Source organism: Osmerus eperlanus, chromosome 21 (genome assembly GCF_963692335.1).
Source record: "Osmerus eperlanus chromosome 21, fOsmEpe2.1, whole genome shotgun sequence".
NCBI lineage: Eukaryota > Metazoa > Chordata > Actinopteri > Osmeriformes > Osmeridae > Osmerus > Osmerus eperlanus.
The window spans coordinates 9,421,636-9,433,907 of NC_085038.1; the positions used below are offsets into that span (position 1 = coordinate 9,421,636).

At 45.3% G+C, this 12,272-nt stretch overlaps 3 protein-coding genes across 4 annotated transcripts; 2 read left to right on the forward strand and 1 right to left on the reverse strand.

The window, feature by feature from the left end:
• Positions 1–128: 128 nt before the first annotated feature.
• retreg2 (reticulophagy regulator family member 2) lies at positions 129–4,933 on the forward strand. Its single transcript, XM_062447055.1, has 9 exons — positions 129–463; positions 920–1,023; positions 1,176–1,212; positions 1,348–1,477; positions 1,663–1,747; positions 1,933–2,070; positions 2,386–2,474; positions 2,799–2,934; positions 3,309–4,933. Exons 1-9 carry the CDS (start codon positions 213–215, stop codon positions 4,040–4,042), a joined length of 1,704 nt encoding a protein of 567 aa, XP_062303039.1. The 5' UTR covers positions 129–212; the 3' UTR covers positions 4,043–4,933.
• A 2,326-nt stretch (positions 4,934–7,259) lies between these two features.
• mdh1b (malate dehydrogenase 1B, NAD (soluble)) lies at positions 7,260–9,899 on the reverse strand. 2 transcript variants are annotated; one of them, XM_062447466.1, is made up of 9 exons: positions 9,838–9,899; positions 9,648–9,760; positions 9,437–9,571; positions 9,209–9,348; positions 8,322–8,818; positions 8,099–8,240; positions 7,751–7,926; positions 7,513–7,652; positions 7,260–7,398 (listed from the first exon to the last, which is right to left on the reverse strand). In XM_062447466.1, exons 1-9 carry the CDS (start codon positions 9,857–9,859, stop codon positions 7,357–7,359), a joined length of 1,407 nt encoding a protein of 468 aa, XP_062303450.1. In that variant the 5' UTR covers positions 9,860–9,899; the 3' UTR covers positions 7,260–7,356. The 2 variants fall into 2 exon arrangements, with proteins under 2 accessions (XP_062303450.1, XP_062303451.1); XM_062447467.1 differs by lacking the exons at positions 9,648–9,760; positions 9,838–9,899 and having other exon boundaries at positions 9,209–9,314; positions 9,437–9,573.
• Positions 9,900–9,929: 30 nt separating this feature from the next.
• fastkd2 (FAST kinase domains 2) lies at positions 9,930–12,145 on the forward strand. Its single transcript, XM_062447591.1, has 6 exons — positions 9,930–10,191; positions 10,585–11,271; positions 11,358–11,461; positions 11,612–11,720; positions 11,885–12,008; positions 12,132–12,145. Exons 2-6 carry the CDS (start codon positions 10,651–10,653, stop codon positions 12,143–12,145), a joined length of 972 nt encoding a protein of 323 aa, XP_062303575.1. The 5' UTR covers positions 9,930–10,191; positions 10,585–10,650.
• Positions 12,146–12,272: the final 127 nt, after the last annotated feature.

Here is a 12,272-nt window from a genome sequence, read left to right on the forward strand (position 1 = left end):
TTATTAATGCACATTTGATTGTATACTAGTAGTACCCATTTTACCCGATAGATGTCCTCAGTGAATCTCACAATATACTCTGTTAAAGGCCGTAAACAAGGAAACACGTGACATGCCTTTTTTTTAATGCATGACGGACAACGGGCCTACGCAGATCCACACGCCCATCGTACCCCGTGATCTCCGAAACAACATAACAAAGTAGGGAAAAGATGGCGAGCAGAGAGGAGGCAAGACGCCCCTCTATTACCTCCTCATCGGTTGCCCTCGAGGCCTTGTTCCCCGCTGGAGGTTCGGAACAAGCATGCGGTGAAGGGAATCCTGAGCTAATTCGTTTGAGGGATCGTCTTCAAGACTGGCTATTGCAGTATGAGCACTTGCTCTTATGGGCGCAGAGGCTTCTTGTTTGGGAGAGGCCGTTGTATAGCATCTTTGTTGCACTCACACTGAACACCTTGTTCTGGTAAGTTAGATGGTCATGGCTAAGTAACGATTGACCTGGCACGCTACAATTCTGTGCAAAGTGTTAACATTCGAGTGTCTTTAGTCACCTTATCTAGCAACGGGTAGTCTTAGCTAATGCTAGCTAGTTAGCTAGCTAAGTCACTGAACGGTAATCCAACAGAGGATTGGGTAACGACGTTATCAACTTGCTAGATAGATAGATAGCTCTTAGATAACACGCCAAATTGATCAGATTTTCGTAGTGAAATCTACTATCCAATGCCAACAATCAATATTAGCTTCCTATTTTGCTAATCACCGCTGTCTTGTGGTTGTAACTAACTTGGACCTAATTGCTAGCTAGCTGTCAGTACCTTTAATGATCAGTGGGCAAGGGCCTTGCCAGCCTTGCACCACTAGTGGCAGAAGCCAAGATTGGTCTTTGGTCTTTAACGTGTTTATCTAACACCTACAGGCTATTATCCTCCACATCCCTGCGGCCTCTTTTCCTACTGAGTGTGTCTCTCTTGGGACTCATGCTACTGGAGAGATGGAAGCACAAGTTACCACTTGTCCGAGGTTCCTACTACCTACTGATTCATTAGTCTCAGTTGCAATCACAAGTTTCAGAAATGTATACCATCATGAATGAATGTAGCTATATCTATATATATATATATGTTTTTTGTTTTTTTTAACCAAAAATCTCCCTTGCCTCTCTTCAATTACAGTCCAAAACCCAGAGCCAGAACCCAGCCCAATAGAAAGGTAAGCTACTTCACAACTTGAATATATTTAACTCCATTATATAGATTTACCTAATACTAAACCTCACTTCCCATATAGCCCTTCATCTAGTTTGCACATGATTGTCGTCTGACACACTCTTTTTTTCACCCTTAGAGAGACCATGGCTGTCCACCCACGCCTGCTCAGCATTCCTGAGCTTAGCCACCATCTGGCAGAGAGCTACCTCACATGTAGCCTGTACATCCAGGAGATGATGCAGTACAAGCATCAGAACCACGGCAAGGTATCAAATGCACACTGGTGTATTATATGAACCCTCCCAGCAATTCTTTTCAGATTATGATTGTCATTGTCTTCCGTTATACAGACGCACCGCACCGACGTGTTTTCCCTCCTTTGATTACATAATCTAATTGTTCAAAGATCTGTTGATGTCAGTGTTTACTCTCTCTCTCTCCCCCCCCCCAGTTCTGTGTGATGATGTGTTCAGGAAGCTTTGTGTTGGCTGTGGTTGGCCATTACATACCAGGAATCATGATCTCCTACATTATTGGTAAGCCGACTCATAACATATTTCAATAAGCGTGTGTGTTTCGATAAAGATTAGCCCTGATACAAACCTATCTTTTTTTTTCTTCCAATCTCTGAAACCCAAGTAAGCTTGACGTGTGTGTGTGTACATTTACTGGTAAGAGTGTGTGTTTTGATACCTGATCCGTTGCTCTCTCATGCACGCAGTTCTGAGTGTGCTGCTGTGGCCCCTGGTGGTGTACCATGAGCTGATCCAGAGGATGTACACGGGCCTGGAACCCATCTTCATGAAGCTGGACTACAGCATGAAAGGCGGAACGCAGCACCGCAAACACGACAAGTGGAGTGAGTGTGTCGGCTGTCTACGCGTGCCAGCGTCCGTGATCCAGTGTCGACGAGAAAAACGACACTACCGCTCCGAGCTGGGACACTTGCAACTGAAAGATTGCTTGATTGGGATTTATTTTTGTTTTTATGTTGGCTGGTTATTTGGTGTCCTGCTTGTCGTCTTTATAGCTGTGACTGAATACTGAATGTCCTTGTTACCCTGGTAACCATTACCCCTCCGCTTTGTGTCCTTGGAGTGACTTCTGGTTCGATTTTCCGATCAGTAGATACCTTTTGGTACAGGTGTTCAACGTGTGCGTTTGTGTGTTGCAGAGGTGAAAAAGGAGGTGGAGGAGGGCGATGAGCCCCAGGCTGAGACAGAGAGCGATAGTGAGGAGGAGCTGTCCTGCTTTGCCCCCACGGTGAGCCAACCATGCTGCACTAGGGGCCCTTGGCTCGTGTGTATGTGTCTAGAGGCTGCAGCACGGCTTGTGTTTCTTTGTAAGGAGGGGAAATTAGATAAATCGTGATGTAGTTAGCAAGAGTTCTTGTGACTGAGGGCTTGATGTGGAAAGGCTGCTTTATTAGAACAGTTCTTGAACAAGGCTATTTAGTAATTAGCTGCATTATAAAAACAATGAACACAATTGTTTAATTTGAGCTTTATCCAGAGCGTGTTCGGCCTCATGGGGTGACTTCACACCCTATACCGTTCACAAAATGATGGCGTCTTTTTCATCGGTCAGGTGGACGTGAAGACCACAGCCTTGGCAATGGCCATCACGGACTCTGAGCTGTCTGACGAGGAGGCGTCCATCTTGGAGAGCGGAGGTTTTTCTGTTTCCAGAGCCACCACTCCTCAACTCACAGAAGTCTCTGAAGGTATTCCAACACTGCAAGCTTGTACTAGTTATCTAGACCAGCCTTTCTTGCTGCTGCTCCTTGGAATCCCTGGTCCTTCACGTTTGAGATGTTTCCCTCTTCCAACACACCTGACTCAAATGAATGGTCATTATCAGGCTTCTGCTGAGCTTCATAATAACCGTTCATTTGAATCAGGTGTGTTGAAAGAGGGAAACATCTAAAACATGCAGGACAGAGGGTGCCGAGGACCAGGATTGAGAGAGGCTGTTCTAGACCGTCACAGACTATACCACAAAAGGAGATGTGCATCCTATTGTATTTCAAAGGGTATTGTATTACATCAAGGTGTTTCATGGTCATTCATATTTTAACATTCTTCGTGTATTTCCCAGACCTGGATCAGCAGAGTGTGCACAGCGACCCTGAGGAGGCCTTCCTGAGGGACCTGCCTGAGTTCCCCTCCGTGGACGAGTTCCCCTCCATCGAACACAGCCTTCTCCACTTCCCGCTGCGGGCCTCGGGCCAGGCTCCTGGGGACGAGGCCCAGGGAGAGCCCTCCGAGGGGGAGGCCTTGAGTCCAGCCAGCCTCCTCTTCCAGCACTTGGCCTCCCCGCTTCACTTTGTTAACACGCACTTCAACGGACACGGGCGGCCACCGGGGGGGGACCAGGCGGCGCCGGCAGAGCGTAAGGAGGCGGCAGCCGCCCAGGGCCCCCAGCGCTCTCTGGAAGCCCTGAGTGAGGAGATAGTGAGTACGGCCATCTCCACCGTGGTGCAGAACACTCTCTCCGCCCTGCTGCGCTCCACTGAGGCCAGCGAAGGCCCCTCCATGGAAGAGTTCCTGCCTGCCGAAACGCTGCCCAACGCCCTGGACAGCCCGCCACCCGCCGAAGCCAGCCAGGAGACCCTGGAGGACGAGGTTGCCACGGAGACCGGCGCCAGGGAGGAAGAGATCCAGGACGACACTCTGGTACCGACCGAGGAAGAGGACTTTGAGCTCCTGGACCAAAGTGAACTGGAACTGATGGACGAAGGGCTGGGTCTCAGTCCTGACGGACAGGGATTGGAGGGAGGAGCCTCGCCCACAGACACGCCCCCATCTCCCCAACACCAACAGGAGTCCTAGCTTTCTCATCATTGCCCACCCCCATGTATGTTTTATTTGTACATGTAGATATACATACATATATACTTCTTCCAAGGGTTGGTGGTTTAATAGCAGTTGGTTTGTGATTGTTTTCTGTTAGGGTTAAGATCACCGTGGATTATTCTGCACCTGCACATCTATATCATGTCAGTAGTGATTGAGCCTGGGCACTGTATGGCACCTGCATGGGAGAGGGGGTCGTATAGCTTCTAGACGAAGGGAACAAGCCGTCAGTGCTGGGCCAGTTACCTGCCGGTGTTTGGGTTCCGGTTCTCCACCCTCTCACCTTAGACCTCAGGGAAAGGATGGAGAAGCCCAAAAGCAGTGCCAGTGATGCCTGTGGTTAGAAGGTCTGCATCACCCCACACCCTCTAGGAGATGGTTAGCAGATGTTGCAGGGGTTGAAGGAGAAAGACAAAAGGTTTAGTTTATATGATATCTCCTAATATATGATAAATTATTTAATTTAACAGACCGCTTAAGGAAACCTGTGTTTTGGGGGGGGGGGGGGGGAATCTGATCACAACATATGCATTGATCGTACTATATTCTTGTAAAACCTTTACAACTCTTAAAGTCACTCATCGAAACGTTTTGGCATATGTCATGCTACTTTACAACTTTCTGATTTGCTGACACTTATAATCAATGGTTTTAGGAAAAAAAAAATGTTTCATTCTTCACCCAAATGTTTTGACATATGCCTTCCTAATTTGGACATTTTATTTCTGACACATTGGTTGTAGTTTTATCCACATCAGGTTATTATTGAATCGTAGGATAGTTTGTTGTGACTTGGAAACCTAAATGCCTTTGCATTCCTGGGTGTTCATTTAAGAATGCATAACAGCCCGCACAAGAGAGATATATATATATATATATATATATATATATATATATATATATATATATATATATATATATATATATATATATATATATAATGATGACGCAGTACCATAGTAAATTGTTTTGTTTTCTGTAAGGTCAAGCTCCTTAATCCCCCCTTTGCCCCCACCAAATCATTTGTTTTGTTTGTACATGTAGACTTGCTCTGTATCAGTACGTATACACAAAAAAACTGATTGTGATTTTTGTGCCAGAAACAGCTCTGATCATGGAAATGTGCAGAATTGTACCACTTATCAAAACGTTAAGAATGTTACTTTTTTTTTATTCAATTGTGTTTTCACTGGAAAGCCCACAAAACAACTGCTAGGAGACCTTTTATAATGTGATTTAAAACCAGAGAGTGGTCCTTGCATGGCACTTTTCCATTGACTAATGTGTCACCTCAACCCTAGATGGCTATGAATTTGTTGCATTAACCCCATGTTACATTGCTTTAAGGCGGATCCATCTTTGCTCAGCTGTACCACAAGGCCAGCCTTCTCGCTGTCTGTGCCTGTCTGCATTATATACTCAGGGGTGGTTTGTATGTATTGTTGGTGCAATGAAGCATCATGACATGGCAAAAAAAAAATCATTTGTAGTGGTATGTGAAATAGACAAGACTTGTACATTCAGTAACCACCTCTCCCCCCAATCCCAAGTTGTCCTAGTGCACTGTATTGTAAAATCTCACAACAAACCTTTTCCTAGTCAGGTCCTTCAGAGCACTTGTGAACAGTTGAAAATGCAAGAATAATTTGTATATTGCAGCATGTATAAACAATGCATTCGAAAGTGAAATTAGGGGTGCTTTCCTTTAGATTAATGTTAGCCCGAAGTAACAGACGATGTTGGTTAACTTGACAAGGCTTATCGTTTGGTTACATAAGCTGACCCAGAGAAAGGGAGCAAGGTGTTATATTTGTAGCAAACAAGCATGCCATTTTTGGTTGCGGCTTAAATGACACTGAGACCAGAATTCATAGAACACTAAATTGTTTTAAGGAAATATTTGATTTTGATGTACTTATTTCAAAAGTGATTTCTGCAAATAATCTCCTTGTAACTTACTATATAAAAACGAGTTGTGTAATCTATTTTTTTGCGTGATTTACTTTACCAAGTGTTCATGTTATGATTCTGTATATTATGTTTACAGCTTAAACTATAAAAGTACCTGGAAAATCTTAAATATGAATCCATTTTCAAAATATTCATTAATCAGAAATTACTGACCAGTTGAGCTTCTATATAAACAGGAATCAAAAAGACATTTAAAAACAAGAAAAATGTCTTGTAATTTGAACATTGACACAAAGCACCTCTTCTTGTACAGGCAAATAAAATAAAAGAACTGAAACAACAGGATGCAATGAGACTGAAATTCATCTTCTGTTCCCTTCCATCTTCCTCCGCCTCGGTGAGAAGAGATCTCCCAGTGATTATTCTCCTTGCTGCGGCCATAATGGGGGCTCTCTCTCCTCCTGTGGACGTCAACCCGTGGGCTTGGGGACCCCACACCAAGCGCAAGAAGTCACACAAGCCATTCGTGCCCTCCATACCCAAGTCAGGGGTTTACATGGAGCACTCGGGGAGCTCGCCCTCCTCCATTCATACACCGGTGAGGACTTCACTCCCGTTACGTACAGTCAGACCAAGAACTTGCTATATAGTACATCCCTGAGACCCATGACTTTGTTTTCATATATTTCAACTTTGAAATGATACCTCAGGTTAAAGCCAAGGTGAAAAGGAAAGCATGAAATACTTTTTCACTCTTTGCAGAAGGCCTGAGGTAGTTTCCGCAATGGGCAAACAAATACATTTGAGCGTGTAGCATCAGACAGTTGTTGCAAAAAAGCCCCTCTGGTAGACAGCCCTACTTGTGATCCTTTGTTAAAAAAAAAAATGCATACCTCCACCGTCCACACCCATGATGGACTAACCAATGCAATTTAGGGACTTGGTAGTAGTCAAAATCTCTTTTATTGAAAAAAGTATTGAGTGGAAGTGAACTGGGAAGATTTTCCAGAAGGGTTTTAAGTTGAGCATGTCAGAGTATGTTAGTGCCATAGACACCATAAGCCATGCAGCCTTGACCAGCAATGATACTGTGCTGACATTTGGCTGGTATGCTGTTGCAAGAGGATCTCATGAAAATAAGACATACATGTCTGCAAATATTCTTGACCTCAGGTTGAAATTAGATATGGGTAACCTGGACATGTAGTTCTATATTATGTAAAAATAGACATATAGGCTGGTTGTAATTATCAAATGAATTGCATCTACAAAGACATTGTGAGATAAGGTATTTATTGGTCATAATAAACAAAACTTTTAAACACCCACATTTTTACGTGGCAAATGCTTAATATTTCTCAAATGTCTTGCGCATGGAATCATGTGATGGATTTAATTGTCCTTGTTGCAAGGTCCTTCTCCTAAAAACAAAACATATTAGACAGGATGCATGTGTCAATAAATTTAAAGAAGGCCAAAGATAGAACAGTTGCAAACTAAACAGTAAAACATCAGAATCATTTCTGTGCTCTCACAGTCTTAAGTTGGTCCGCAGAAATTTGCATTCTCGCCATCAGCTTGTCCCCAATGGTCACATCAGACAACACTGACCACTGTCCATTCCCAAATCTCACTGGCATTGAGAAGACTATTCCAGTGGGGATGTTGAACTGGCCTGCAATTATAGGAACAAATAGCATGTGAGTGTCATATAGACATATACCACAAAGTAAGGTTATACAGTAACAACTTTAACTGTCTGTTGACCTGTACCTGTGCTGAGTATGCCTAATGAGAAGACTTCCTCTGTGGACGTTTTCCCATTCAAGGCCTTTAGAACTGCAATAATCCCATTGGTTGCTGATATGGCTGTAGGCCTCTGGGTCTTGGAGGCTACAGTGCCACGTTGCAAATTGACCAAACTCTCAAACTCAGATTCCAGCCATTTCCTTGAAGACACAGTGATATATTGTGCATGACCAATGATTGTGTTACAGCGATTACAGCCACATTCTTGAGAGCTAAGCTAAAGGCTAAAAAGACAAAGCGAAGTAGTTGTGTGACATCATCATGGTGATTAACTTAGCAGTAGCTAAAAGTTCATTGCAGCCAATTGGTTACCTCTCATATATCATCTCAAGGACTGGTTGGGGCAGATGGGATGGTCCACAGATTGCCCCTTGATAATTGAAGACCTTTGCCCTCTGCAGGTCAACTTGAGAAATGCCACTGATGTTTCCCCACACTATTACATCAGACACATCTAGGAAGAAGGAAGTAGAGTGCATTGGATTCTCATTCCTTCCCCTGGTGAGTAAAGGACAACGTGGTTGAGCCGATCTACCTGCCGTCTTTACGTTCAGCTTCTTAGCAATGTGAGCCCTGGCCTCGTACTCCAGCTGGGTTGCCATGACGACAAACCGGCTGCTGTCGATGGAGGGCGCGTTCTCCAGCAACAGGGAGCACTTCAGGCTGACGAGGGAGTCGCCGGCGACGATCGCCACCACGTTCTCGTGCGCCCTCTGCTCGATGAGCTGTCCGTAGCCTCGGTAACGGTCCGCAACCTTCCTCGCCGTGCTCTCCTCCTTCTCTCCGTCCGACCAGCTGTCATCCAAGAGGATGATGACATGGGCCTGTTGGAAGGCCTGGTCCAGGTCTGTGTGGCCTGTGACCTGGTGAAGCTGGGGCAGGGCCAGGTCCTCTATCTCCATCCGGAGCCCCTGCATCTCCTCCTCGTCTCCCCCCACATCCAGCAGGTGGAGGCTGATGGGAGGAGCCTCGGGGAACACCCCCGGTGTGAACAGCATGGGAACGAGGATGTAGCAGGTCTGGTTCAGAGCACTGAGACAGAACACAGAGAATGGCAAATACTTCTAAGGTTAGAATAACCTCCCCAGACTCCAAGTTATTAGTATTGAATCATGTTTTTCACCGGTGCACAAGCTGTCAATCGTTTTCTCTCTGTCTGGATCAACTATCATGGCAGCCTGAAGTGTGAATGAAGCGTGACCACGTTTGTTTTTACTCAGCAGTCTTGTTTTACACTTGTAATGTATAGGAGCAGGAACTGTTGAAGTCCTGTGTTGTCGCCAACATTGGTATTTGAATTTTACCACCAGATTGCTGTAAAAGCGGACGACACTGATCCAATGTGTCATGTTGTTTCATACACGACGCAGGAAACTATTCACCGACTATTCACCGGTTGCACCTGTTTTGCAGTTGGCCCACCTGCTGATCCATATGTGAAGGGGCGCGATGAGACTGCTATGCACCTCCTCCTCCTCACACAGCTCCCGTGTGCGCAGGTTCTCAGCTGCAACCTTCAACATCAGCTCTGTTGACATATCGGAGGTAATCCCATAGTAACCCTGAGTGGGAGGCAGCATTTTTACATTTTGGGAGGCAACATTTTGATGTTTCCCCCATTATATCTATTAGCGGGGACAGTGATGTTACCTGCACATGTTCCAGGAAGTCACTGAACCCCCCTAAGAGCATTCCTTTCCCCCCTCTGTCAATCAGTTCCCTCCATATTATGGGGGATTGTTCATGCTTCCAGGCATTTGTCTTGCAGGTGCTCTCCAGCCATTCCTGTAAGGAACAGAGTGGGTTGACATATTGGAATTCAGTATATATAAAAATATCTCGATAACTTTTTGCTACAAACCTTCCAATCACGGGGGTGAATGGAGATCTTGTGGATTCTGAAGTTTGGCAAAGATCTTTCGAGTAAGTCAGCAAGCAGCTCTGCCTTTGCATAATATGGGCAATCTGCCTTACCTGCAAAATTAAAATGTGAATTAATATCTAATTTGTTACGAAGCAAGTCGACCATATCAGCTTAGTTAGATGCTTACCAGCAAGCACAAATTTAGCCATTTCTCTGGCAGGCGTCAGTTGCTAGGATACCAACGGTGTTACTTTAATTGAGTCCGGCAGGAAACATCCGTTGGGTGATAAGAAATGCGTAAAACCTGTTTTTGATGAAAGAGGTGTGGAAATATACCATATTTGTATGTTTCAGATACAAAGAATTATTAGGTACAAAAAAATTGCAAATTTGATTACAAATGCAAATGTTAACTGCATATCAGTTACAATTGACAGGTCGAAACGTGGTGTTGTAACGTCCTATTATGGGAACGCACTCGAAGCCAGGAAACCCTCGTGAGCGTCCTAGCGGTATCAAAAATGGATTGACAGAGAACTTGGTAAATTGTATGACATAAATGTCGTCTTCTATTCTAACTTGTAAGTACGATAGCATTTTTGCCGAAGAGTAAACCATTGATAATGTTGTGTAATGCCAATACATTCTATTATATCTGCAAAACATTTTCTTACTTTGAATGCAAGCAATATTCAGAATGCTGAATTGCTGACCTTGGCTTCTGTAAAATGTCAAATTATGTAGTAAACATATGTGTTCATAGTACACTGATAACATTTTGCGGGTTAGACTCACGTTGTTACATGTTCATACTTGTCTGCAACGTTAGCTTGCTAGCTGGCTAACACATTTTGGGGGATACATTAACATAATGAACTTCCAGCACTTGCCATATCTTTAGGATGTATGTCTTGAAATGTATCTTCACTTTCAGATAAATCAATAGCGACTTTCTGAATCTGAAACTCACCGACTCCATCATCATCCTCGTCAAGACATCATGTCAGTCCGTTTAACAGGAGAGGAGGTTCTCAGATGGGTCATGAGGACCTGCGTTCAGAGGTTGCCTCGTCAACACCGACCCCCTCAGATGCAGAGGAGCCTGTTGAGAGAGTTTGACACAGGACTGACACCCATCTGGAGGACAGCAGGGTCGTTTCAGGCCCGACTGGCTGGACAGCAAGTCAACACAGTCAGGTATTACTGTCAAAGCAAAACACAAGACTTGGAGGCAATGGAAGCTGAAGAGCACAACTCCATCCAACCAGTACAATCACCAGTCATCCAGGCCAAGCGGGTTCCTTTCTCCGACAAGTTGAAGGAGTGTGGCTCCCCCACAGACGTCCTAGACCTGGTCTCCCTGTACACAGCCACCTCCAGGAGGGTCAGCAACTGCCTCACCCGCATCTGGTGCATCAACAAGACCATGACGGAGGAACAGCAGCGAGTGGAGCTCAGGCTCATGTTCGAGCATGCAGGCTTTGAGGAGCTGCTCAACACGATCATGCTGGAGGCCGGACGCATGCGGAGCCTTGACCTGGCCTACAGCCTGCTGGCTATAGTGAAGCTAGGCGTGTCGCCCAGCAGCCGAGTGGTCCAGACCCTCCTCCGTGTCTCTCAGGTAAAGCATCGGGGGGTTTTACCTGGGTGGGAAGTGACTCGGGGAGGGCTGTAGTTGTGACTCGTTCTCTATTCTGTTTACGACAGGAGCGTCTGAATGACTTTGATGAGAAGTCCCTGTCTGTGCTGGCCTCTGGTCTGGAGCCCATGAAGAGCAGCCCCAATGTTGATGCCCTGAAAGAGGGCATGAGGTAGGCATACGTCTTCCAACAGGTTCAGCATGGTCTTCAAATGGTTCATAGTTCAGTTTTGGTCTCGATATCTTCTAAAGTGTTGTAAAATTGTCTTGACTTTTCTTAAAACAGTCTCAGTACATGTTTGGCTTTCCTCTAAATGCCCAGGTTGATCATCGAGTCTCGCCTGCCAGGCATCCAGAGCGTCATGGCCCTGCAGACTCTGATGCGCCACATGGGAAAAGATGCCCCCCCGCCGTTCAAGAGGAAACTCGAGGTAAGACCTCGATCCTCTCACGCTGCCACTTCTGTATGGTCGACAACATCTCATCTGACCCCGAGTCACTCCGACCTAGCCTGGCACCCAATTGTAATGCTATTTTATTTGTCTCAAGGTGAGCGGTTGAATTTTTCGTCCCGTCCCGTCCCCCTCCCTTTCAGATGAAAGCCTTGTCCATGACAGGGCAGTTCAGCCTCCCCAACTCTCAGTACATGGTCTCCACTCTGGCCACCATGGGCTTCTGTTCCAAGCCTCTGCTGGATGTCTGCTGTACAAAGATAGCAGGTGAGAAGACCCGCTATGTCCACTCTGCCACAGAGGCTAGCGGACTGCTCTGTGCTAAAGGGCTTTGTAGATTTGGTATTTGGTACACTCTCCTTACCTAGTCCGTGGTTGATACTGATGTAGGTTTCCAAAATTGAGTATCATATTGAATACTTGGGTTGTTGCACTGTTTAGGCTCCTCCACTGTATTCATTTAAAATACTAATTGAGTGTATATAAGTGTTTGACAGCATTATTTAAATATGTATAGACCTAGGTCTGGAA